Consider the following 23,553-nt stretch of genomic DNA (forward strand, 5'->3'; position numbering starts at 1 on the left):
CGTATAACTACAATGCTCTAATTTTTAAAAGTAACAATTTTTGTATATCTATTCTCTCAGTTAAACCATTTATTGATACAATTCCTGTGCACAAGGCACTATAGTAGACATAGTAGACATAGATCTACTAATAATCAATCCTATTTGTCTCTCCTCACAGACTGTCTCAATCTTGGGAAAAGTATAAATAAATGAGTGCAGAAGGATAGGGTTGATTCTAAGTAAGGGGCTCAGTGCAGGTAGAAATTCTAATTCCTACTTGTGCCGCTCCAAATCAGGTGTTGGCATTTCAGTTAATTGCTGTGTGTATTATATTGTATGCTTTTCTAATCATAGAACAAAAGCACTTAAATTTTAAAGTTTTCTATTGATGTGTTTTACTGTACAGTTCATGCTTTCAATAATAGTAGATCAACCAATTACCAATCAAGAGTCTCATCTGAATACACACTGTGTGACTTCACTGGGGATACATTTTTATGATTGTCATTAACAGTGAACCCTTCCCTCCTTTTAGCATAAGATCTTTCTGGCAATTCAGCAAATAAGTCTATGATAGAAATTTGTTACATAATTTTTTTTCCTGCTGTTCAGTGCAGAATTTTTCAAACCACTCTGCAGGCCTAGGTTAACTGGCATTTGCAGGGCATTTTTCAAGGATTAAGTTTTAGATAATTTATTTTCTTTCTTCTTGAACCTTTGGAAAAAAGGAGGGGTGAGTTTGCAACCATTCTTCATTTTGGCTTGCTTGTTACATATGTCCATTCTTCTACTTTTTCCCAGACAGTAGGGAAGCAGATTACAGTTTTCCACAGGTCTTGAACCATCAGACACATTGTCTTTATGACTCTTCCACTGTTATCATCAACAATCCGGCACTGAGAAGACCAACACTTTTTTTAGAACTTGTATAGACCAAGGCCAATGGATATGTCAATCAAGGTATTCACTGTGTACTAGATGGAACACACCACACAGTGAATGGCTACTCAGTTATGAGAAAGGAATACAAGAGTGAATGTGCTTTGCTTTTGGTTTTTGCCAATTTAGATTTACCTACATTTAAAACATAAATCTGCTTAATTATTATTATTCAACAATATTTCAGAATATGTTAGAAACACTGTCCTTGGTTAAGTAGATAAGCTATTTTTGTTAATTCTTTTTTAAAAAGATAGTCTCAAATGATATTATTAGACATTATTCATGACAGGTGTTTCCCACATGATAATTTAATGATATTTTAATGTCCAAAAGATTTTAAAGACAGATATTGTCAATTAATGTTAAATATTTGAATACTTATGCATTTATTCACTTGAATTTAACAATTTATCATCTGAGGAAAATTGATAAAATTTTCAAAAGGGTTTCCTATTTAACAAGAGGGAAGAAAATGTTAAAGATGATACGATACAGGTGGTAACATCTTTCTGTCATTAATGTGAACATGAATTCTATATTTCAGAAGAGTTGTTAAAATATGAATTAATATGTAGCAAGATCTTAATCTAGGATAGCTATTTTCTTATGGATTTTGGTGATTTTCTGCAAAGCTAAATATAAATTCATGGTTCTGATACATGTAAAAAATGAAAAATAATCCATAAAAGACTTAGTTACTTAAAGTGTGGAAGTAGTGCACATTCATAGCTAAGACCAGGATCCTTTGTGAGGGAAATAGGAGACTTTTTGGTAAGGCGTAGAAACTGTATAGACACTATACAGCAAAGGATTATGATAATGATAATTGAAAAACAAACACTGATAAAAGAAAATCTTATTGCTTAAATCATCTATTTTAAAAACACCTCCAGTCTTGCCCCTTTAATACACCTCCTCATGCCTACATTTACTGGGGAAACAAGAGTTGGAAATAACAACTTGGATTTCATTCTAACTTACAATAATTGCTGTTCACTTAATCTAAGCTTTTAAGGCACAGAATAAATTCTATTGTAATTCTTAGAAGAATTAGATGTGCAGCCTTTTAACTCTTTTAAATAATCATTCTTACTACGCTGTCACTACATGAGCTCTGCTCAGCTAGTGTGGAATTCAGTTCTTGTATTCTCCATGCAGCTTTTTCTTCCCACGAGTAGCGTGGTTCAGAGAGAATGGAGATTTGATATTTAGGCGATCCCTCTCCGCCTCCTCTTCCTCATCGTACCTCTCATCCTCATTTTCATCTTCTACATCACTGCTCTGAGGACTGGAGGCCTGAGACGCTGCTGGCGAAGGTGGTACTGAGAGAGGCCTGGGATATTTAAACCCTTCTGTCTGCCAAAGACAAAAGTAAGACAGAAACAGTGTAATGACCTCTCAGTTTGCAATGATATAAACACTATATGCACATTTCATGAAAACAACAAGTTAGATATCTTTTCTGATCTGTTCTGCTACTATTAAACTTTAATTTGTTTTGATTTTGGTACCACCAAGTTCAAGAAAAATTTATTAGATATATAGCTATCCTTCTTTAAGCACTGACATGTACCAGGTGCTGTATACTTTTTATCTCACTTAACCTTTTGGTAACACTCTGATAGATTTGTTCTCCTTTACAGAAGAAAATGCCTTGTCCTAGGTCCTAAAGCACATAAGAGGTAGAGCGAATATCTGTACCAGGTTTGTGATGAATCCAGAGTAGTTAATCTCAACTGCCATGCACATTGTTTATACTGGCAGTCTTTATGTCATCTATAGATTTGCATAGCAAAGTTGCAGGACATAGGCAGCTGGGCATGCCATGTACAGCCACCTCTAGAAAGAATCCTGGAGGTCAGGCCACTTAATTAACCCTGAAACTCTGTCATTTTAGTTAATAAGTAAATGTCACTTTTATCAAATTGTCCTGCTCCCTAAGATTCACTAAGAAAACTCACACAATAAGCATATACCGAGTACCAACTGTGCATCAGGTACCACAATACTGCCAAAGGAACAAGTTGAAAAGCATGATGCCCACCCTTTAAGAGCGCATATGCTTGAACTAGAAGACAAAAAATAAATGTGTTGCAGTGTGCTTCAATCATTTTTGTACATTATCATGTCATACACAGTTATGGTCATTGCAACATTTGGATACTTTACCTGAAATCAATATAAAAGAGAGCTGAATCTTGCATGAAGGACCATCATAGAGTAAGTGCTAAATACTTAATTAGTTGAATAAGTAGACAAGTGAATGAATATATCTAAGTTATCAAGTGGAGTGACTGCCTCTAAATAAGGTAAGCAATCAACTCTCTGCCTGCTAGAATCATAAACACAGGTGTGGGAATTTATAGATACAAAAATTAAGAAATCTCTTTCACCTTCTCTATAGGGTAATCTTGCTAGATCTGTCCCTCTGGAAACCTATATAGGTAGAATATAAATTGTGATATTTACCAAAGCTGTTTATGGTAAAATTGACTCCAGACTGAGATTCCTGATCAGATCAACTCTAAGGAATTTATAAGAACTTGATGGGAATCCATAGATTTGAGGAGTCCCTGAATGTGATGACTCTTGTTATTGAGCATATTCCTTATGGGATGATAGAACTATGTGGTAATTGACATTCCTGCTGGACATACAGCTACTAAGTTAAAGTGAATCTTTGTTTGGTTTCTAAGATGGGATCTGCCTATGTTGCCTCGACTTGTTCAAACTTGTGGGCTCAAGAAATCCTCCCACCTCAGCCTCCTGAGTAGCTGGGACTAAGGGACCATGTCCCACTGAGGTGCATCTTATACCCAAAGGTTTGGGTCTTAATCACAGGGGTTCAAAGAAATTTAGTCCTCTTATCACATTTAGACTTCTGCAAGAACTAATCTCATTAGAAAAAATGCCTGCTGCCACACTGCTTCAAGCTGTTTCCTGTCTTCTAGCCTTTTCGGTGAATCTGATGGCAAATGTGGCCCATGGTAGTTTCATGAATATAAACATCTAATTGAACTTTTAGAAGAAGACTCCCTGATGGGCACTACTGAATGGAACATAAGTGCTCATTTGATCCAATTCCTCCTGTGATGCTTGCCAAGTGTTCATCCTATATTTAAACATTCCCTTGAATAACAAACCCTGTTAAAGCAGCCCAGTTTATTTTTTAACAACTTCCAAAAGAATGGACGCCTAACAGATCCACCTCGAGCATTAAGTTGGAGTGCGCTTCAAAATGGAGGCGCTTCTCCAATGACAGGAATTAGCTATCTACTCATCCTATACAGTGCTGACTCTGAATCAAGGGCATGGAGGTAACATGATTTGTGAATTTCTCTATTTATTGCTTTGATTCAACACCATGAAAAAGTACAAAGCTTCTTACTTAGCTAATTCCAAGTTAAAAAAGTATTGTTAGAACTTACCGTAAATAAGAAATTTATCTTTCAAAACAGATAAACAATACATTACATATTTACCGTTGGTGGTGATATAGGCTCCATATGGAATTTATCTGGAAAAGCTCTGCTTAAAGTCAGGTGCCTGGCATGCTGGTAATACTATTGATAGAAAACCAATTCACAGGTTAAACAATAGGTATAGATATCCCAATAATCATGTTACTGCATAAGATCTTTTTTATATTATACATATACATAATACATATACATATTATAGATTACATATATATGCATACACACACATTCATTTTAAAGTGACAGAACTTATCCACTCAATTTGAGAATTAGGAAAGAAATGACTAGTTACAGTCTTATTATTTTTCAATGCATATGCAAAGAAATACTACAAAAAGTTGGGTAAAAACAGCCATAATGACCATACTGAGATCTGAATTGAGCACTAAGATGACTGAAAACACTGGGTTCATTCTAGAGAAGCAGCACAACACAGAAAGGAGATGAGGAGATGTAAGAGAAATTGGATGCAAATCCTACTTTGGATTTTAGGTAAGAACATAACTTTTAAGAGCCTTGTCTTCCTGTTTTCATTTTAAAATAAAAGTAGTAAAATTAGCCCTCCAAGTTGTAATGAAGCACTGGCATTACTGCATGTAGGATGTTTAGCAATTGGCTGCTTCTGTCATTTGGCTTGGAAAGTTTGGCTTACACAGCAAAGTCCATATATTCATTATTAAATCATTCAGTTCTAAAATATGTTAATTTTTGAGCTTATAAACCTATTGCAGGTTTGAATGGGGGCATTTCCTGTACTCATCATTTTGGAAAACAAAATGATCCCCCACTGCAGGCAAGGAAATTCTCAATGTTTTCCTCTTCTTCACAAAATGTCTCTGCATACCTACAGTAAGGCATTACATTAAGCATCAACAATAGAATAGCTAGTTAGATTACTGCTAGATCCTTGATGGATTTGTTGTTAAGATGGACTCAAACAAGTGTGAAGAATTGGGATTAGGAATTTGAAAACTCACATTTAGTTTAAAAGTACATGAAAATATCACTGAGATTTTAACAATTATGATACTGAACTGACTTCACAGATTATAACTAGAATTAATATTGTAATAGTCCAGTGGGATTTTTAAAGTCGTTCTCTATGTTTATGAAAAACTTGCTTACTCTCCCTAGGTATCTCCAATCCAGAAGATCTGAGAGCCTCTCAGTTCGGTTCCTTTGGATGATTCTTTGGCGGCGTGACTGCTTGCAAAATCCATAAAGAAACTGAGTCAGCTGATTGCAAGAATCATCTGGAGAGCAGAATCGCCTGTCAACAATGTAGATACCTGGAGAGCACAAAAGCCAAAGAACAGGTAAAAATGGGGCTAATCTTCAAACATTTCATCTCTTATTCTCTATTATCTCTTGAGTTCTACCAAAAACTGTTCCACATGCTCCCTGACTCAGTTATTGTCTCCACCTGGTCTTTTCTCTTCTAAGGCTTAATTTTCTTTGGTGATCTCCTTCTAATAGTTTAAAACCATCACCAGCACACAGCCGATAAAGTGGATTTTACTAAGAAAAGTCTGGTTCTCCAGGTACATGCTGGATCTGAGATTTTCCAGGGGACGCTCACTAACCAGAATCCCTGGAGTGGAACTTGGGAATCAGTGCCTTTCAGACTCCCCGGTGTTCCCATCACACAGCCACAGATGAGAACCACACTCTAGTCTGAGAAAAGAAAGCAGTGCCATTGTGAGGACCCAGGGAATTGAAGATGTGTAAGCAGAGAATCCATTCCAACTTTTCTTTCTGCTATGTAACATGAACAGATAGATGGTGATATACAAATTCTCATGATATCTTAAACAATTTAAGTGAATTTTTCCAATTTGGCAAGGACCTTTAAAATAACAATATATTGTTTTATATATAATGACCACTATAGGTACTCTTAAGATCATGGTTGGGAGTGGGCAAATAGCTCAGCTCACAGAGCACATGCCTTGCGTGCGCACAGGCCTGGGTTTGAATCCCCAGCACCTCGAAAACAACGTGGTGGCTTCAAGATCATGGTTATTTTAAGGTCACTTCTAAGAAGTAGAGGACCAAACCAGACTTAAGTCAAAGCAACAACCATCACCAAAAAAATAGGTGAAGGGCAAGGTTTGTTCAGGTTTTGCAGTCCTTTTGCAGTTTCTCTTTGGAGAAATATATTTAGTATTAATAGCATTCTTATTTATGGACCATATAATTGAATCTGTTTTTAATTATGCAAGAAGTATAAACATCAGTTTGATTATCAGAACAGCATCAGACTTAGGTTCTGTGCATGTGGTTAGAGGTCAGTCCTCCCAGGGTTAAATTAAGGATGAAAAACCTCACCATAAGCAGTAGGATCAGCCACATGCTCCTGAATGAAACAACCAAAGCCGGAGAGGTTTGTGGTCACACTGGGGATACCCATCACGGTGCATTCAGCTGCCAGGAGAAAATAAAGGAATTCATTGGCTTGGGACTGGCTCCTACCTCCCTTATGCATGCAGAGGAGGAAAAAAGCCCTAGCGGGCCCAGTAATGACAATGTTTACTTTGTGGCCGGCATGGTCCTAAGCTCTTCACATGCATTATCAACCATTCAATCTTCTCATTAATCCACAAAGTGGCATTTTCATTATCCATATCTCCCAGGTGAGAGAGAAATGTTAAGTACATTGCCCACCTTCACAAAGCCAGGGTACACGGTCTAGCTGAGACTTGAAGCCAGGCATCCAGCTCCAGAGCTCTTGCTCTAAATGGCTATGCTGGTTTTGCTTGTTTGCTCCATTGTAGGCTCCTGACTCTACTTGGCAAGTTTATGGGATAGGATAAAAATGCTTCCACCATGATCTGCTTCTCTCATTTAATCTTCTTGGCACGAACCCCTTCCATTTTCTTAAGTGTTTAGTGAACCCATGATCTCTTTTGGTCCTCCCTCATTTTTTGATCAAAATTTGTTTCCCAGAAAATATCTTATATGTCTTTTAAAATCTGATCTCCTGAATGTCTGCGTTTCTAACAAGAAATTTAGATTTCATTATGGAGTTACTCTTGGTTAAAAAGGGATCTCCCCATTACGCATGAAGTTGAGACAGCAGTTTCATCTCCTGCTGTGCAAGTATTTACTCCTGGCTAGAAAGAGCACAGTGGTTCCCTAATTTGAGGGGATGATGAAGGAGAAAAAGTTGCTTGGAGATTACCGACCCCTTTGAAAACCTGATGAAAATTCTGGAAATTCTCACCAGAAAAAAAAAATCTTATATACCTATGTATATAAATTTTTTACTACAATTCCATGGAAGCTCACAAATTCTTATTTTTAAAATTGAATACCCAATAATATATTTTATAGTAAATTGCCAGGTAACTTTGCAAACTCAGTATATGTTCACTGAATGAATTAAATGAAATAAATGCTTCTTTTACACTGTTGGGACTGTAAATTAGGACAGGCACTATGGAAATCAGTATGAAGGCTCCACAAAAGACTAGGCATGGAACCACCATCTGACCCAGCTATACCACTCTTTGGTATTTACCCTGAAGAATTAAAGACATCTTCCTACAGTGATACATGCATGCTTGTGTTTATAGCAGTGCAATTCACAATAGCCAAACCATGGAACCAGCTTAGGTGTTCATCAACAGATGAATGGATAAAGATAATGTGGCCTATATACACAATGGAGTTTTATTCAGCCATAAAGAATGAAATTAGGGCATTTGCAGGAAAATATATGGAACTAGAGACCATCATGTTAAATGAAGAAAGAAACTCAGAAGGTTAAGGGTGATATGTTTTCTCTCACATGCAGAAGCTAGAAAAGAAAAAGGAAAATTAAGGTGGTGATGGATCTCATAAAAATCCAAGTGAGATCAGTAGAGGAAAGGGACCAAGGGGTGGGAAGCAGGGAGGGAGAAGAAAAATGCCGGGGAGTGATATTGGCCAAATTATGTTGTTATATTGTGTGTTTGTATGACTATGTAACAACAAATCTCATCAATATGTACAACTATAATGCACCAATAAAAATGTGGAAAAGGGCTGGGGATGGAGCTCAGTAGTAGAGTGCTTGCCTCACATATGTGAGGCACTGGCTTCTATTCTCAGCACCACATATAAATAAAGAAAATAAAGGTCCATGAACAACTAAAAAAATTTAAAATAAAAAACTTTCACTGGGCACTTTTTTCTTTACTATTTTTTCTTTAACAATGTGACTGTTACTTAATTTAAAAATAAATAAATAAATAATGTGGAAAAAAATAAATTAAAAAATAAGTATTCATATTCATTAGAGCAGACTTTAATGAATGCATTTTAGAATAAGTTAGACCCAGTGTCACATAATATTATTCTAAAAAGAAATTAGATTTATCTAATATGTGATTGCTAAATTTATACCACCAAAAGTCTAATTTCTTTATAGATTAGGTGAGAAGTAAACAACTCCTTTTGGTTAATTTAAAAGACGGAATGACTCATTTATTCTGGAGTATTCCACAAATTCCTTTCCCCATCTACATACTTTTATAATATCATCTCTGGCCTTTATTTGACAACATTAGATACAGTTTCCTAGGCATTGTTTATCCTGGTTTCACAAAATGACATTCTGGTGGAAAGGCAACTGTTAGTAGTATAACATTCTCCTCACCCAACAGAAATGGTTGCCACATATTCCCTTGGTCATTCATGCATTTGGCTTTCACTCTTCTATCTGTGATACTTCCAATAGTAAATTGCATTTCTGGTTGTTTTTTTTTTTTAATTATTTTTTGGGTAGCAGGAATAGAACTCTGGGGCACTCGACCACTGAGCCACATCCCAGCCCTGTTTTGTATTTTATTTAGAGACAGAGCTGGTTAAAGCTTCACTTTTGCTGAGGCTGGCTTTGAACTTGCAATTTTCTTTGAACTTGCGATCCTCCTGCCTTAGTCTCCGGAGCTGCTGGGATTACAGACGTGAGTCACCACACCTGGTATAAATTGCATTTATTATTAGAAATAACAGAAGCAGGGCTCAATAACAAAGTGTTAACTTCATTAGTGAAATATTTCATTAAATATTCTATTAAAGAAATAAACTAAGATATTATTCAAACATTTCATAGAAAGTTACCACTTTCACAAAAGTGGAACTTGATGCCAATAATAATTTTTAGAACTATGAGATAGCCAGAGGACTTAGAAAAATAAAATTTTTGTGTCATGTTTCAAGAAGTAGTAATCTTTTGTCTAATTTTTCAAAACATTTTAATATCTTTGTAATGACTGATAAATTTTCCATAGTAGAATCAAAGCAATAAAATAGGACCTTATTGACAGATGCAGAAATGTCGTGTCATTCTTGTTATTAGGATCAAGAGATACTATTGTAGGATTTAAAATTCTATGTTTAAATTCTGGGATAAGAATGCAAATATTAGAAAAGTTCTTCCCTTTCATAATTCAGCCTGTTCTTCGTTTACTTGGCCTCTGCTGCCCTGGGGCACTGGAGTTTTACATCAGTGATGGCATTGAGATGCAAAAAGCAACAATTTATTTTCTTAATTATAAATACTTTTCCTCTACTTCATCTTTTTAAATCATCAATAGAATTGTACCTAAATCAGGAAGAATGTCTGTGATCACCAATAGGATACAAGAAAGTCATTATTTTAATCTTTACCTTGGTATCATTCAAAATATTTCTTTTATTATTTACTTATTCAAATATTTTTGTGGTGTGGTGCTGGGGATTGAACCCAGAGTCTTGCACATGATGATCACAGTCTCTACTACTGACCTACATACCCAACCCATGTTCCCGTTTTAATTAGACATTTCAATACCAATGAAAATCAATCACTCTTGATGCTAATGGTAACCATCATTAAGGATCAGAAAGGAAAAACAAATAGCAGATCTGAGAATTCACCATCTGTTAAAAAACAAACAAACAACAACAAAACAGGAGTAGGAGGAGCTTCTCAATGGGATAATGTCATTAGTGACAATACCTATTGAATTTATATTTATTCTTTTGGTACTTTTTATTTTTTTTGAGAGGCAGGAGTGTGAAGATTTTTCACTGTGTACCTTTTTTCTTTACTACTTTCTTCTTAACCATGTGATTATTACCTAATACAGATTGAATGCATCCATTAATTTTAAAAAATGTATTCTTCTAAGTTTAGAAAACTGTATTACTAGAATATTATTTATCATATTAACTCTACTTGAAATTTCTCCTACATATTAGTGGAGAGGATGGGTAGAAATAACTAAACATATAATCTTTATAAAACCTTTTTCTTTAGAATGGAATGAAGCAATAATTCAGATAACCACAAAAATATGACCAGCCACACTATGCTATACATACATAATCTGTCCTTTTTCTTAGATCAGGATCTACAAAGTGTAAAATGGACCCCTGAGATAGAGCCAATCAAATCATTTTTAAAACGAACTGGAAAATCAAGACCTTAGTAGAAATTATACACATCAAATTTAAAATTATGTACATGCACATAAAATAGTAAATAAAATCCAAAACATTCTACAATCTATACATGTCACATACCTGGAGTATAACCCCAGGGTTCATAGTATGATGGAAAAACTCCAAGATGACAACCTCGGACAAACTCTTCATAATCCATGGGTAACAAGGGGCTGGTGGAGGACAGAAACTCTGGGTGTAAAATCACCTAAAAAAGGGACAACTCAAATGAGAAAAAGAGGACAATTAAGCAACAACAAAAAAAATCCTCCCAAATTTGATTATTTCAATACTATCAAACCCTTGTGTTCTGTGTCCAGAGGGAGAGAAAAGAGAGAGATAAGAAAAAAGGAAAAGAAAAAACCCTAGGTGTTTTTCCCTCCTCTCTCCACTCTGTATAATGCCTCCCCTGGAGACAGCTTTTCTCGGTTCCAAGGCTTGGATCACAAGCTAGGGAGTTGGCATGCTGACTTTTTACTCTCACCCTAAACTATATCCTGCAATCTAGCCCTGATCAGCAATAACGGTCATATTTGTTTCTGCAATCACTGAGTCTGTCTTATTTATCAATTTGTTCCCAACTCAAGTAGGAAAGAGAGAAGCACTCTCACATATTCCATGCCCGAATTAGCCAAGTGAAATGGCACTAAGGGTCAGGGAGCATGTTCTAGGAATCCCATCCAGATCAGATCATACGAGAGGACCTCACCCAAGCCACTGTTCTCTCTCACCTGGAGGCAAGTGCTTCCTACTGTGTCCCCTTGCTTCTTTTCCATAGGATCTCCACTCAACAGAACAGTGCAAGTGACCCTTTAAAAATGTCAGTCACTCCCCTACTCAAAATCCCTTGTCACTCAGAGGAAAAGGCAACAAGCTTGCCATAACCTGTTTGCAGTGGTGTGCTGGTGTCTACAAACTGAGAAACCAAAGTACAAATGTCTATTCAATATGTTTACTATAAATTTTAATCATATAGATGATGTATAGTACACAATTTTCAAATAATAAAAAATGTACATATGAAAACCTGCACACAGGTGTTAATATCAACTTTATTCATAGTTGCCAAAACTCAGAAGCAATCAAGATGTCCCTCAGTAGATGAATGGATGAGTAAGTTATAATACACGCAGACAGTGGGCTACTATTCAGAACTAAAAAGAAGTAAGCTTGTCAGTCATGAAGACTTAGAGGAGACTTTAAATGCACGTTACTGAATAAAAGAAGTCAATCTGAAAAGGAATCAATGCATATGGCTCCAAATATATGACATTTTGGAACACACAAAACTATGAGGATAGTAAAAAGATCAGTGGTTGACAGGGGTTAGGTGGAAGGGGGAAATGGATAGGCAGAGCAGACAGGATTTTTAGGGCAGTGAAATATTCTATACCAGACTGTAATAATGAATACATGTCATTATTAATTTGTCAGAATCCACAATAGGGGTGGGAGGGGTTAGTGTTAGGGTTAGGGTTAGGGTTAGGGAGGGGGGCAAGAATGGAGGAAGGAAGGACTGTATAGAGGGAAAAGAGGGGTGGGAGGGGTGGGGGGAAGGAAAAAATAACAGAATGAATCAAACAACATTACCCTATGTAAATTTATGATTACACAAATGGTTTGCCTTTACTCCATGTACAGAGAAACAACATGTATCCCATTTATTTACAGTAATAAAAAAGAAAGAAAGAAAGAAAAAAAAAGAGCTACAATTGCACTAATGACAAAAAAAAAAAAAAAAAAAAAAAAAGAAAGGATCCACAATTGATTGTAACAAAGGTTCCATTAGGGTGAAGGACATTGATAATGGGCAGGCTGTTCATACCAGGGGGCAGGGGGTAAATGGAAACCCTCTTAATTTTGCTGTGACCTAAAACAGCTCCAAAAAAATAAAGTTTATTATAATGTATATGCATAATACTCCTTATTGTAAATACTTATTGTAAGTTCTCACAAAATGCCAAAATATTTTATAACCAGCTTATAGCTTCAACTGACGACTGAATGTAGTTCTGGCATAAATGTTGATTCCTTTTGTTAATGAGTAAAAGTGAAATGACAGAGATATTCATCAGAACTCCACAGATTCATCAGTGTTGCTATTGACTTCTTTGTTAATATTAGATTTTGAATATGGGGAAAACATTTTGTGTCACAACATAATGGTTACAGAAAAAAAAAACATGCTTCTAAGGTTATTTTGCACTATTAATATTTTCCCATCACTTTCTTAAGTCCAGAAATTAAAACACAATTTTTTTTTTCTGTAGTGCTTGGGATCAAATTCAGGTTCTCATACATGCCAGGTAGGCACTCTACCACTGAGCCACATCCCCAGCTCTCAGTGCACAAATAAATCAATCCATGATTTGCAGTGTTTGCCTATTTTCCTTCTTCATACACTCCCATGTGGTGGGGACAATGATGCACACCTGTAATTCCAGTGACTCAGTAGGCTGAGGCAGGAGCATCACAAGTTTGAGGCCAATCTGAGCAACTTAACAAGACTGTCTCAAAATAAAACAAATTAAAACAAAACAAATAATCCCATGATGGTCAACTTCATGCTACCAATGTGATGTCCCTGAACTTGGAGGTAGAGAGAACAGTAGCACATCCTTATAAGAGTACCTGGGTCAAATGGATATGATAAGCATAAATAACCTCAAAGCAGAGGTAATAATAACATGTAGAAATCAATAAAGATTTGCTGAATCTTGAGCATTATTTTTCTTTTTAATATAATTTATTTATACATTTATATAAGATTTAATGACAGCTATATTTAAAATGGGCTCTCAACAATTCTGAAAACTTAACAGTTGACATTTGTGCACTGGTATGAACAACTTCTGGGACCATACTGCCTGTAAAGTTCTGAAAGGCACAGGCAAGAAAGCACAGCTATAATTGGAAATTTCTAACTGGAACAGCTATTTAACTTGTCACCTGAATGAATGAATGCTCCTATTCCTCCTATTTAATATAGTCTTCACTGAACCATTATTAGATTGTCTCTCAGCTTTCCCCATACCTAAAGTCAGCCATTTCTCCATGGGGTCCTAATTCCTTTCAGTGGAGAATGGTATTTAGAACCCAAAACCTGAGAGCTAGGTGTGCTCATTGTTATTTTCCTGTTACTATCTCTGCCCACACCCTCAGTGGACTGAGATAAGGAATGAGATAAGGCGCACACACACACACACACACACACACACACACACACGCACACACAATCCCTGGCTTCCATTATCATTAATTTATCACTTCTTGGATCAATCCCCTTCTACGTAACTCATGTCTCCCCACTGCCACTTCCTCCCAGGCACTGATGTCTTTCCCATTCTGATCTGACTGTGCCACTGCTTCAGGCTGCTCTTTGCTGTGTGAACTTTCCTCAACCTGATTAGGGTCTTACACCTTTCTCTGAACTAACACAGCATTCTTCCCTCTCAAGTACTGACACCTACCTTGTGTTGCCCTATCCAATAGCTTTAGAACTCAATTGTCTTGGAAGGAAAGCGAAAAAGAGCAAAAGGCAAAGCACAAAGAACAAGATTTCATTTTTTATTCATGGAATAAATATCTATTCTTCCAAAGAGATCACTTTAAAGAAAAGCCCTAAATTGAATATGTAACAATAATCATAACAACATTTGCATGTTACTTTACATATTATGACTGATTTCCACATATATTATCTCATTTAATCTTAGCAACATTATGAGATTGGTAGAATGGACATTTTCATTATCCTAATTTTAGAAGTAAAGAAACTAGGACATAACAAGGGACACTGTATTATTAAATTCAAATTGGTATTTTTGTCTCATAATCTCATCATATGCCAAGAATTAAAGTAAAAAATAGTCTTAAGTGTTCATTTTAATGGAGAGTTTTAACTCATTAATCCACAAGTTTTCACTCATTACAACCATTAGTTATTGTGGGAAGATGTCCTTATTTAGCAGAATCAGACTAGGTTGAACCATGAGACACAGAGGCCTGGCTTCCAGGAACTGCCGGGAAGCATGTGGTGCTGCATGGGAATGGTTCCTTGTCTCCTTCTGGAATTTTCCACTAAGAGGATGACTTCCCTAATTCCACCTATCCTGTCCATTACACAGGAAGTTCCTCCTGGTCCTTGCTCCCTTACCTGTATGTTATAAATAAAGGAGAGTTGGGCAAGTTGTTGTAAGAGGCCAGAGCTGGTATGGCCAGACCCGTCACACCTGCTCTTATAAAAAGAGTATTGGCTCTTGTGTGTTCATTGAGTAGATCAGTTTTTTGGGTAATAGAAAAACCACCAACATCCTCCTCTGGCAGTTAACCCTTTTCTCCTCCATGCGAGATGTGGCAGAGAGGACCACCACAAGTTATATCTGAGTAGATCATAGGAATAAGTTAAACTTAAGAAGAAATAAAATTGTAAAATAGTCAAGCCAATAAAACTGGTGGTCTATTCAATCACAAGAATTACAAAATGGCCAAGTAAGATAAAACATTTTCCTCCATAAAACATGATTTGAGTTCCAAAGTACTGCACTAGGAAAAAAAAAAGACCATGACAGATACTATATCTGTGCAGTCACCAAATCAATAACCCCTTATCCTCCTTTTGCAAAGAACAAGAAAAAACGTTGTACTTATGTTAGCATTTCAAGCTCAGGGAAATTACACTCTCCCAGCTCATCTTAGAACTTGAAAACACTACCTCTCATTCATTTTGTTCCTGGTCAGACAGAATGATGGCACAACTAAAATAAGGAGCAGCTGCTCTGGACCATGAAACAGTCAACTGCAGAAGCCCAGGACTGAGGAAGGGATGCCAGAGGCCAGTCCCGGATAATAGAGAGGATTAAATGAATCTTGTATACCAATGACTCCAGTAACATACCTGGTTCACAGCAGGCCCTAGATTAGTAGGAAAAAAACAAAAGAAAACTTATCTAATTTTTTATTAATTCATGAAGAAAGTAAGGTATCAGGAAATTCCTTTAGTTTCATAGGGTAGCAGCATAGCTCTGGGACTTGAAGTCTAGACTTTTCTCACCATAGCCTACTGCCAAGGCAGGATAGAAGCTGAACATATTTAAATTCAAAATAATCTGTAATGTTTTCTGTTTTTAATATCAAAAACTTAATTCACTCTGAATACTAAGATCTACTCTGTAGAGTTCTATGTGCGTGACCAAATAGGTCTGTATTAACACAAGACTAAGTTATTGTCAAGTTTATAGAGAATTCTCTTAATAAAATAACATACCTAATGCTGAATGGAGAGAAGTTTCTCTCAGTGCTTTAAATTTATATTAAATGTCAAGAACATCCCGTAATTTTAATTTGGATATGTGGTTGCTTTATGATAATAAGTGTATATCTCAAGATACTCATGAAAAAATATATTCATGAGTTTAACTGCATAAAAATAATTTGTATGAGACAAATGTCCATTTCCATTCACCCTACATAAGCTATGTGCTTTTATATCTCTGTGTCTTTCCTTCTACTTTTGCCTCTTTCTGGACTGCCCTTCTTCCCCTTTGCACAAGTAACTGCTCATTGATCAAGACCAGTAATGTGTCATGACTTTCATAAAATAGCTTAACAACTCCTGCAATCAAGACAAATCCAATATCTTCTACTCACCTCTCTTACAAAAATTATTGAGTCCCTATCATCTACTAGGTACTGAGCTAAGTCCTTATTTATTTTTATTTTTTAAAATGTATTTATTTTTATTGGTACATTATAATTATATATAATAGTGGGATTCATTATGCCATATTTGTACATGCATTAACATAATTTGATTAATTTCATTCCCTAGTACCTTCCCTTTCCTACCCTTCCCCTAATCCACTTGCTCTACTCTATTGATCTCATTTCTATTATTATTATTATTATTATTATTATTATTGTAGTGCATTATAATCATGCATTAAAGTGGGACTCATTGTGGTATATTCATATGTGGACATAGTACAATTTGGTAGATTTCATTCCCCAGTACTTCCTCCCTTTGATCCCCTTCTTTCATTCTATTGGTCTCCCTTCTACTTTTGTGACATCCTTTTTTATTTTTTTATTCCTTTCTAGCTTTCATATGTGAGAGAAAACATTCAACCCTTGATTTTCTGAGTCTGGCTTATTTCCTTTAACATGTTCTCCAGTTCCATCCATTTACCAGCAAATATTTGTATGCATTCACGATGTGCCAGGCACTGTGCTAAATGTAGAATTTACTTTTTATTTAACCTTCACAATTCTAGGCATAAGTGACTATTTTACCACCATTTTACAGATGAGAAGACTGAGATACATGCAGATTAAGTAAACTTGCAAATTAAAAAAGTGGCAGGGATTTCAAGTCAGAGAGGACTTGGCAGTCTTTGTAAATGTGGCAGTTCTGGAAATACAGCTCCAATTTCTTTCAAGAGATCCTGGCCCAGGGATCTTGACTGACAGCCCCAACTGCCTGCTGCTTCTGGGTCTATTACAGCAGCTGCTCCTCGTTTATAGACTGGTGGAGACAGGTACTGCTGCCAACCCATTTATTCCCAACAAGTGACTCCTTTAATGGGCAACTTCTGCTTGGGAAATCCCTATTGCTATTAATAGGAATCCCTATTAAAACTGTTGAATTGCTCATAGAAGAAGGCACCCATATGTCTGCCATCCTGGAACTGTTTTGGTAACTGGAAGTTGTACATGAAGATGAAACAGAAAGGAAAGGTTGCTAAAGTCAGGAAAAAGTCGTACATACTAACACTAACATATTTTAAATAACTCAACAGTAAACCATTTGACACATACCCCCCCCCACACACACACACAATAATGGTCATCTTTTGTATTAAGAGAAAAAGCATTGCAAAATATTTCTGAATTTTTGTTAGTTGTAGATTGTGTCCTTGAAAATCATTTTTGTTTTTATTTTTGTGTGCATACATGTACATGTGCGTGTTCGTGTGCAGTTTTAGTTTCATAAACTGACAAGCCATGTCAAGTGGTCTTAGACTATTGCTTTTAGCCTTTTGTGAGTCATTATAAGTGCTGCTGCTGCTGTGTGTAGTTTTTGGCATATTTAATACCTAATGTATTAATTCTAGTTTTCCACTAAATGCATTTAACTTCCCTTTATGAAAAGAAGGAAGAAAGAAAGGGAGAGAGAGGGGAAGGAAAGAAAGAGAAGGAAACAAAGGCTGAGCTATTTTTAGAACTGCGCTGTGCACTGGCTCTTCCTGTTTCCTTCTTCCTGGTCTCCATTCATGGGTGTCTGACCTGCATCTCCTGGCCTACTCTTGCTTTCAGTCCTTTTATCCTTCACAGGCATTTCCTCCAGAAATACTTTTGCGTATCTAATCCTGCCTTGGTATAAGTTTCTGAGAGGACCCAAATGGAGACAATACAAATGGGAGTTCCCAATCACTGCCTCAAAGAACTCAGTCTTTGTGGAGCAGAGGACACATATATTTTAATATATATATTAATATATTTTAAATGTATATTATATATATAACTTAATGAGATAATTTCTATAGTTACTGTAGATATTAACAGCTGTGAGAATGCAGACAAGGGAGCAATTATTCCTTGTGGTGTAGAGGAATGTGTGCTAGACAAAGGTGTAAGGAAGAGAAGACTTTCAGGTTTGCTCCCAAATAAACTGTTAGAATGATTGCAATAAGGGTATTTCAGAAAGAGATAATAACATCTGCAAAGACACAAAAGTACAATAGTGCTTAATATTTTTAGGAAATAAGTGCTTATCCATTCCTGGGAAATTTTTTCACTGATCTCAAAAAATTTTTTAGATCTGGAGGTGTGACTCAGTGGCAGAGAGCTTGCCTTGTGTGTATGAGGCCCTGGATTTAATCCCAGCACTGAAAATATAATCAAAACATAGATTGGCATGGTATTCTTTGTTCATCACTCCCAACTCCAAGAGACCTTCCAGCTTGAGGTTTTCTAAGAGCAGGGGAAGCATCAACCATGGCCTGCCTCATAACCTATCATCTTTCCTCCCACTTTCCAGTCTGCCTCCCTGCTATCTGTATTGTTCATAACAAATGCCAGGCACCTGGCACATACTCATAGAAAGATCCAGAGTCAAAAATGGGTGTGACAAAAAAGTTTGTAAGAAAAACAGAAATGTGCAGGAAAATGAAAATACTATTTCATTTTTTTTTCAGAGCTGGGGATTGAACCCAGGGCCTTATGCTTACGAGGCCAGCACTCTACCAACTGAGCTATCTCCCCAGCCCACCATTACATTTCTAAGAAACAAAAAATTGACAACTATAGGTCTACGATGAACTATGTAAGAATGAGGCCAAGTGGATGTTGACATGCTGTGCAGAGAGACGTTGAGAGAGACAGAAAGGGAAAAAGAGAGAGAAAAACTGATAAGGCACGTTTCTTAAAAATACAGGAGACAATGAGATTTCAGAACAGTTCATAGAACTTGAATTTTAAAAAAGTTCAAATGTATATATGAGGCTGGCATGAGGGGCACTAAAGATCATAACAGAATTCTCAAGGAAGTCATATGTTAAAAGTGCCAGAAAAAAAGGGAAAGTGGGGTGCTTATAAAAAAATTCGTGACGGCCAATTCCATCTTGAATATTGATGAAGGGAACTGAGTTAAGCAATCATCTGTTTACAAGTTCACCTTTGCTGCCCACACCCAACACCATGCTGGAACAGAGCAGGCTCAATAAACATCAGGTTAAGCGCACAGTGGCAGAAACTGGATCTTACTCATGTAAACTCCCTCAGCAAGCAACATTGTGCCTAGTCATTACAGAATCTCCAGCATCAAAAGAATGAATTTCTATAGAAAATTACAACTAAACACATTCTCTAAAACTGCAAGTCTCTCATATTATCCCTTTAAATTGAACTTTATCAGGAAAAAAAATAAACATTATTCATGTTAGTATCAGATTCCTTCATTAAAGAAATTCTTAGAATACATTTGTATTGTTGAAAACTAGGTAATTTTCTCATAATTATTGATAGTATTGTACAACGAGTGCTGGAATTGTGACTCAAACCCACGAGTACACTTTAGTTTTCAAGAATGACACCAAAATATTCATTATATTGTAATTGCCTAAAAGAGGAAGCAATTAATTTCACTTAGAAACACTTAAGATAGCTCCGGTAGGTGTTAAAACAACTAAGATTTCTGATCAATTCTCCAAAAATCTATTCCATATAATTGTGAAGTGGCCTACAAAACCAATTAGATCTACCTTGACTCTGTCTGAACGGCTGTTGAAAAGCCCGATGCGTCTTATGGTGCTGAGGATGGGATCCGTGGAGTCATCAATCATGTTGTGAGTGGTCACAGGAGGTAAAGACTGTCGCTGAAGCAATGGAGGGATGAAAATGTCAATTGTGCAAAGAATTAATAAGGGTGACTAATTTAACAATAGGTCATTGACATTTCAAGCTACCTTTATGCTGCCAGTCTTTGGAGATGACACTGATGAGCATGACTAAGTTTTGTGTGTTTCAGAGAACGATAATGGGCGTGAGAACTTTCTTGACAGAGGGTAAACACGTGCAACTTTTATTTCCACCTGCAGCCATACTATGTGAAAGATCTAGACTTTGCGACTGCTTTGGGGACTTATTTGGAAGATAAGGGTGTCCTGGAATCTTAATTCAGATGAACTGTACTGGAATTTTCCAGCAGAACTGCCCTCCTGCCCCTGGTACCTCCCTCTTAGGATGAAAGTTCCAGTGCATGCCTAACACGTTTTACCCTTTCTGCAATAATTCTATTCTACTGAGACACATGCATGTTTTTTTCTGCTGTTACACAATTCTATATTTTTGGAAAAATTTAGAAGGCTTGTTTTTTGTTAGTACAGTGTACACAGTTTTTAAACTGGATGAATTATTTATAAATCAATTCTGCAAGTGGACACAAAAACATGTTGCTTGAGATTTTTAAAAGAAATCCTTACAACTACTCACAAAAGGACACAATTCAAGTAACTATGTGAGAATGTCTTTTCTAACCATCAACTTTAAAAATTTCCCGAATTAGTACATTCCAACAAATTAAAATTTTGACTTAAATTGATTTTAATAGTTATGAGAAGTGGTGGGCATTTTTTTCCTTTTTACCTGAGTTGAAAAGATGGCTCTTTTCATAATTGTTAAGTCATCTCGATCCAAAATATCATTCATGTCAGGAATTTCTCCTCTGTGAAGAAAAAAAATGTTAATAGTAAAAGTAAAAACAGTTGACAATAATTGCTTTCTGAATGTCAGACATATGCACATATATTTTATTTATGTTATCCATATTATTATGTTAATTTAACATGTAAATAAGTACAAATTAGATATATAAATATTCATCATTACCAATATATATGTATGTATATCAATCTCCATCTTGACTTGAGTTCACCCTCTGTTTCAGATTGACATATTAACCTGTAAAGAGTTCCCATGGACTTAGAACCTGCCAGCATAAGCAAATATGTGCTCATACATTCAAGCTATTTACTGATGTTTGTCAAATGAAGCATAAAACACCATTCACATGACAACATATCTTCAAAGACTATTACTTCCTTTGTATTTAGAACAAAGTAAATACGTGATAGTGTCTGAATGGTTACGTTTGAATAGTGAAGTCCTAAATGTTCAAAGTGTTAGTTTTTTTGAATACCTACCTCAATAAGGCATCATAGAGTTTCTTTCCAAATTTTTCCTTCATAGAATGCACAGTGTCCCTGTTTGAAGTGGAAAGATTTTTAATTTAGACAGCATTATAACTTTTGATCTTCATTTGTCATAATGATATCATTGTTTCATCAGCATTTTTGCAATTGTACAAGTATCCTCTGTACAGATTCTTCTATTATTTTTCTATTTGCCAATTTAACTTGAATGAAAAACCTCAAAGCTGAGACAACAGAACACTTTGATCAACCCAGAGAGCTTAAACTATTTTGCTTGATGGTGATCAGGGGTTGGTAGAGAGCAGGGAGTGAAGGTACAGAGACAACAAGTGGAAACTTGTCGATGGTGCTGGATCTGGGCAGAGCCTGGAGGGAGTCACTACACGAAATCTCTTTACTTTGGCATATATTTTAAAATTTTCACAATTATAACCTGAAAACATATTCAACCCATCTTTAAGGATTTCTACAGAACATTGTTCCTTCCATGTTTGCTCATTCCAAATATTTTCCAATAATACCTATGATATTATAGGGGTTACATAATCCAACAAAGTAGCCCAATAGAAGAGAATCAATTTGTGCTATAATAATCTTAGGGGAAAAAAAATCAGGGAGATCGCTCATAGATCACGCACTTCAAAACAAATCCCTCCACATTCATAGCTTGAGGTTCATGAGACGTGAGATTACCATAGCTGTTTTCGCACTGCCTGTCCTTTCAGGGTTTCCACATTGAAATTATTTGTCTTGGCAGGCATAATGAAAAACACCACTGCTGTGACGTTACTTTTATGCATCTGATGAGGGATTAGAAAACAGAGTCAACTGTCAAAGATTGCAAAAGCATGTGACAGATGGACATTAAACTTTGAAAAATAGTGTTTTTACATGTCTTCAGACAAATAGATTTATTTATGATTCACAGAGAAATGATTTCTATCTTCCCAAGACATTTTTGGCAATTTTAATCTAAATCTGGCTTTCAGGCAAGACTGAAATGAACAGTTCAATGAACAGTTCGAACAAAATATTTTCATGGCATCCAGTAGCTAAAATAGATAACAAATGCTATTCATATCACTGTGCATTTCTGTGGTTAAAAAATAAATAAATAAATATGAGCTGATATATCAAGGCTAAAATTGACCCTTTAAAATTTAAGATGAGAAATTCAATGAGGATTGACTTCTAGTTTGTTCTTTTAAGTTTTTTTAGCTTATTCACATTGATTGGCACCAATAGATTATTTGCGTTTTTCTGTTAAATGTCTTGATTTTCCTTATGTTGCATTTTGATAAAGTAAGGGAATATGTATGGGCTCACCATCTCTGTGTAGCAGACAACTTGCTAGGGCACTTAAAACACATAATTTGACCCAGTCCTCATAAAAATCATATACAATAGATATCACTCTCCTCATTTTATCAATATCAAAAGGGAGCCATGAAAGGTTTAATATTTCTTCTGAGCTCCTTAGAACAAAGTTGAGATTTAAACTGATGATTTTGAGTCTAAAATCCATGATTCTTTTCCATTTCCCACAAATGCTATTAGCCTAACAGCTTTGGGAGTAAATGTATAAACTCCAACTGCAAACGTAGGCATGTTTGTATATTCCAAAAATGATTGACTAGCTCCTGAGTGTGGAGAATTTGACCATTAAGTATGTGACCTCTGTAGTTGGGCCTGATATGGCTAGTGAGTTGGAGAGGAACAGTTGGCATATGCCTGTCCTATTCTACAGAGAGCTAGTGCTGTAGAGCTTGGCGGGCAGCCACGAGGCACATGCTACTCTGAAGGCCTACTTGAGTTGGAGGAGGGTGTCAATGGTCAGAGACACCTGTGATTGGATGGCTAAGTGCTATAATACCCAGGTCAGTATTAGGACATCTTTTGTCTTGTACTCCAGCCACATCTTCTACTGCAATTGAGATATACCCAAGCCACATCTTCATTTGTTTTTAAAAAAG

At 36.1% G+C, this 23,553-nt stretch overlaps 1 protein-coding gene across 1 annotated transcript in view; it reads right to left on the minus strand.

Moving 5' to 3' along the window:
* The window catches only part of GYS2 (glycogen synthase 2), an 80,485-nt gene that overhangs the window by 27,671 nt on the left and 29,261 nt on the right, over window positions 1-23,553 (minus strand). Inside the window, exons 8-16 of the mRNA XM_079141481.1 lie at window positions 22,274-22,380; window positions 21,572-21,631; window positions 21,015-21,093; window positions 20,132-20,245; window positions 10,953-11,079; window positions 6,732-6,827; window positions 5,529-5,692; window positions 4,407-4,487; window positions 2,018-2,280 (exon numbers count right to left, since the gene is read on the minus strand). Coding sequence (XP_078997607.1) covers window positions 2,059-2,280; window positions 4,407-4,487; window positions 5,529-5,692; window positions 6,732-6,827; window positions 10,953-11,079; window positions 20,132-20,245; window positions 21,015-21,093; window positions 21,572-21,631; window positions 22,274-22,380 — 1,050 coding nt within the window. The 3' untranslated portion in view covers window positions 2,018-2,058. The remainder of the gene's footprint in view (window positions 1-2,017; window positions 2,281-4,406; window positions 4,488-5,528; window positions 5,693-6,731; window positions 6,828-10,952; window positions 11,080-20,131; window positions 20,246-21,014; window positions 21,094-21,571; window positions 21,632-22,273; window positions 22,381-23,553) is intronic.

This window comes from Sciurus vulgaris (assembly GCF_902686455.1).
Source record: "Sciurus vulgaris genome assembly, chromosome: 5".
NCBI lineage: Eukaryota > Metazoa > Chordata > Mammalia > Rodentia > Sciuridae > Sciurus > Sciurus vulgaris.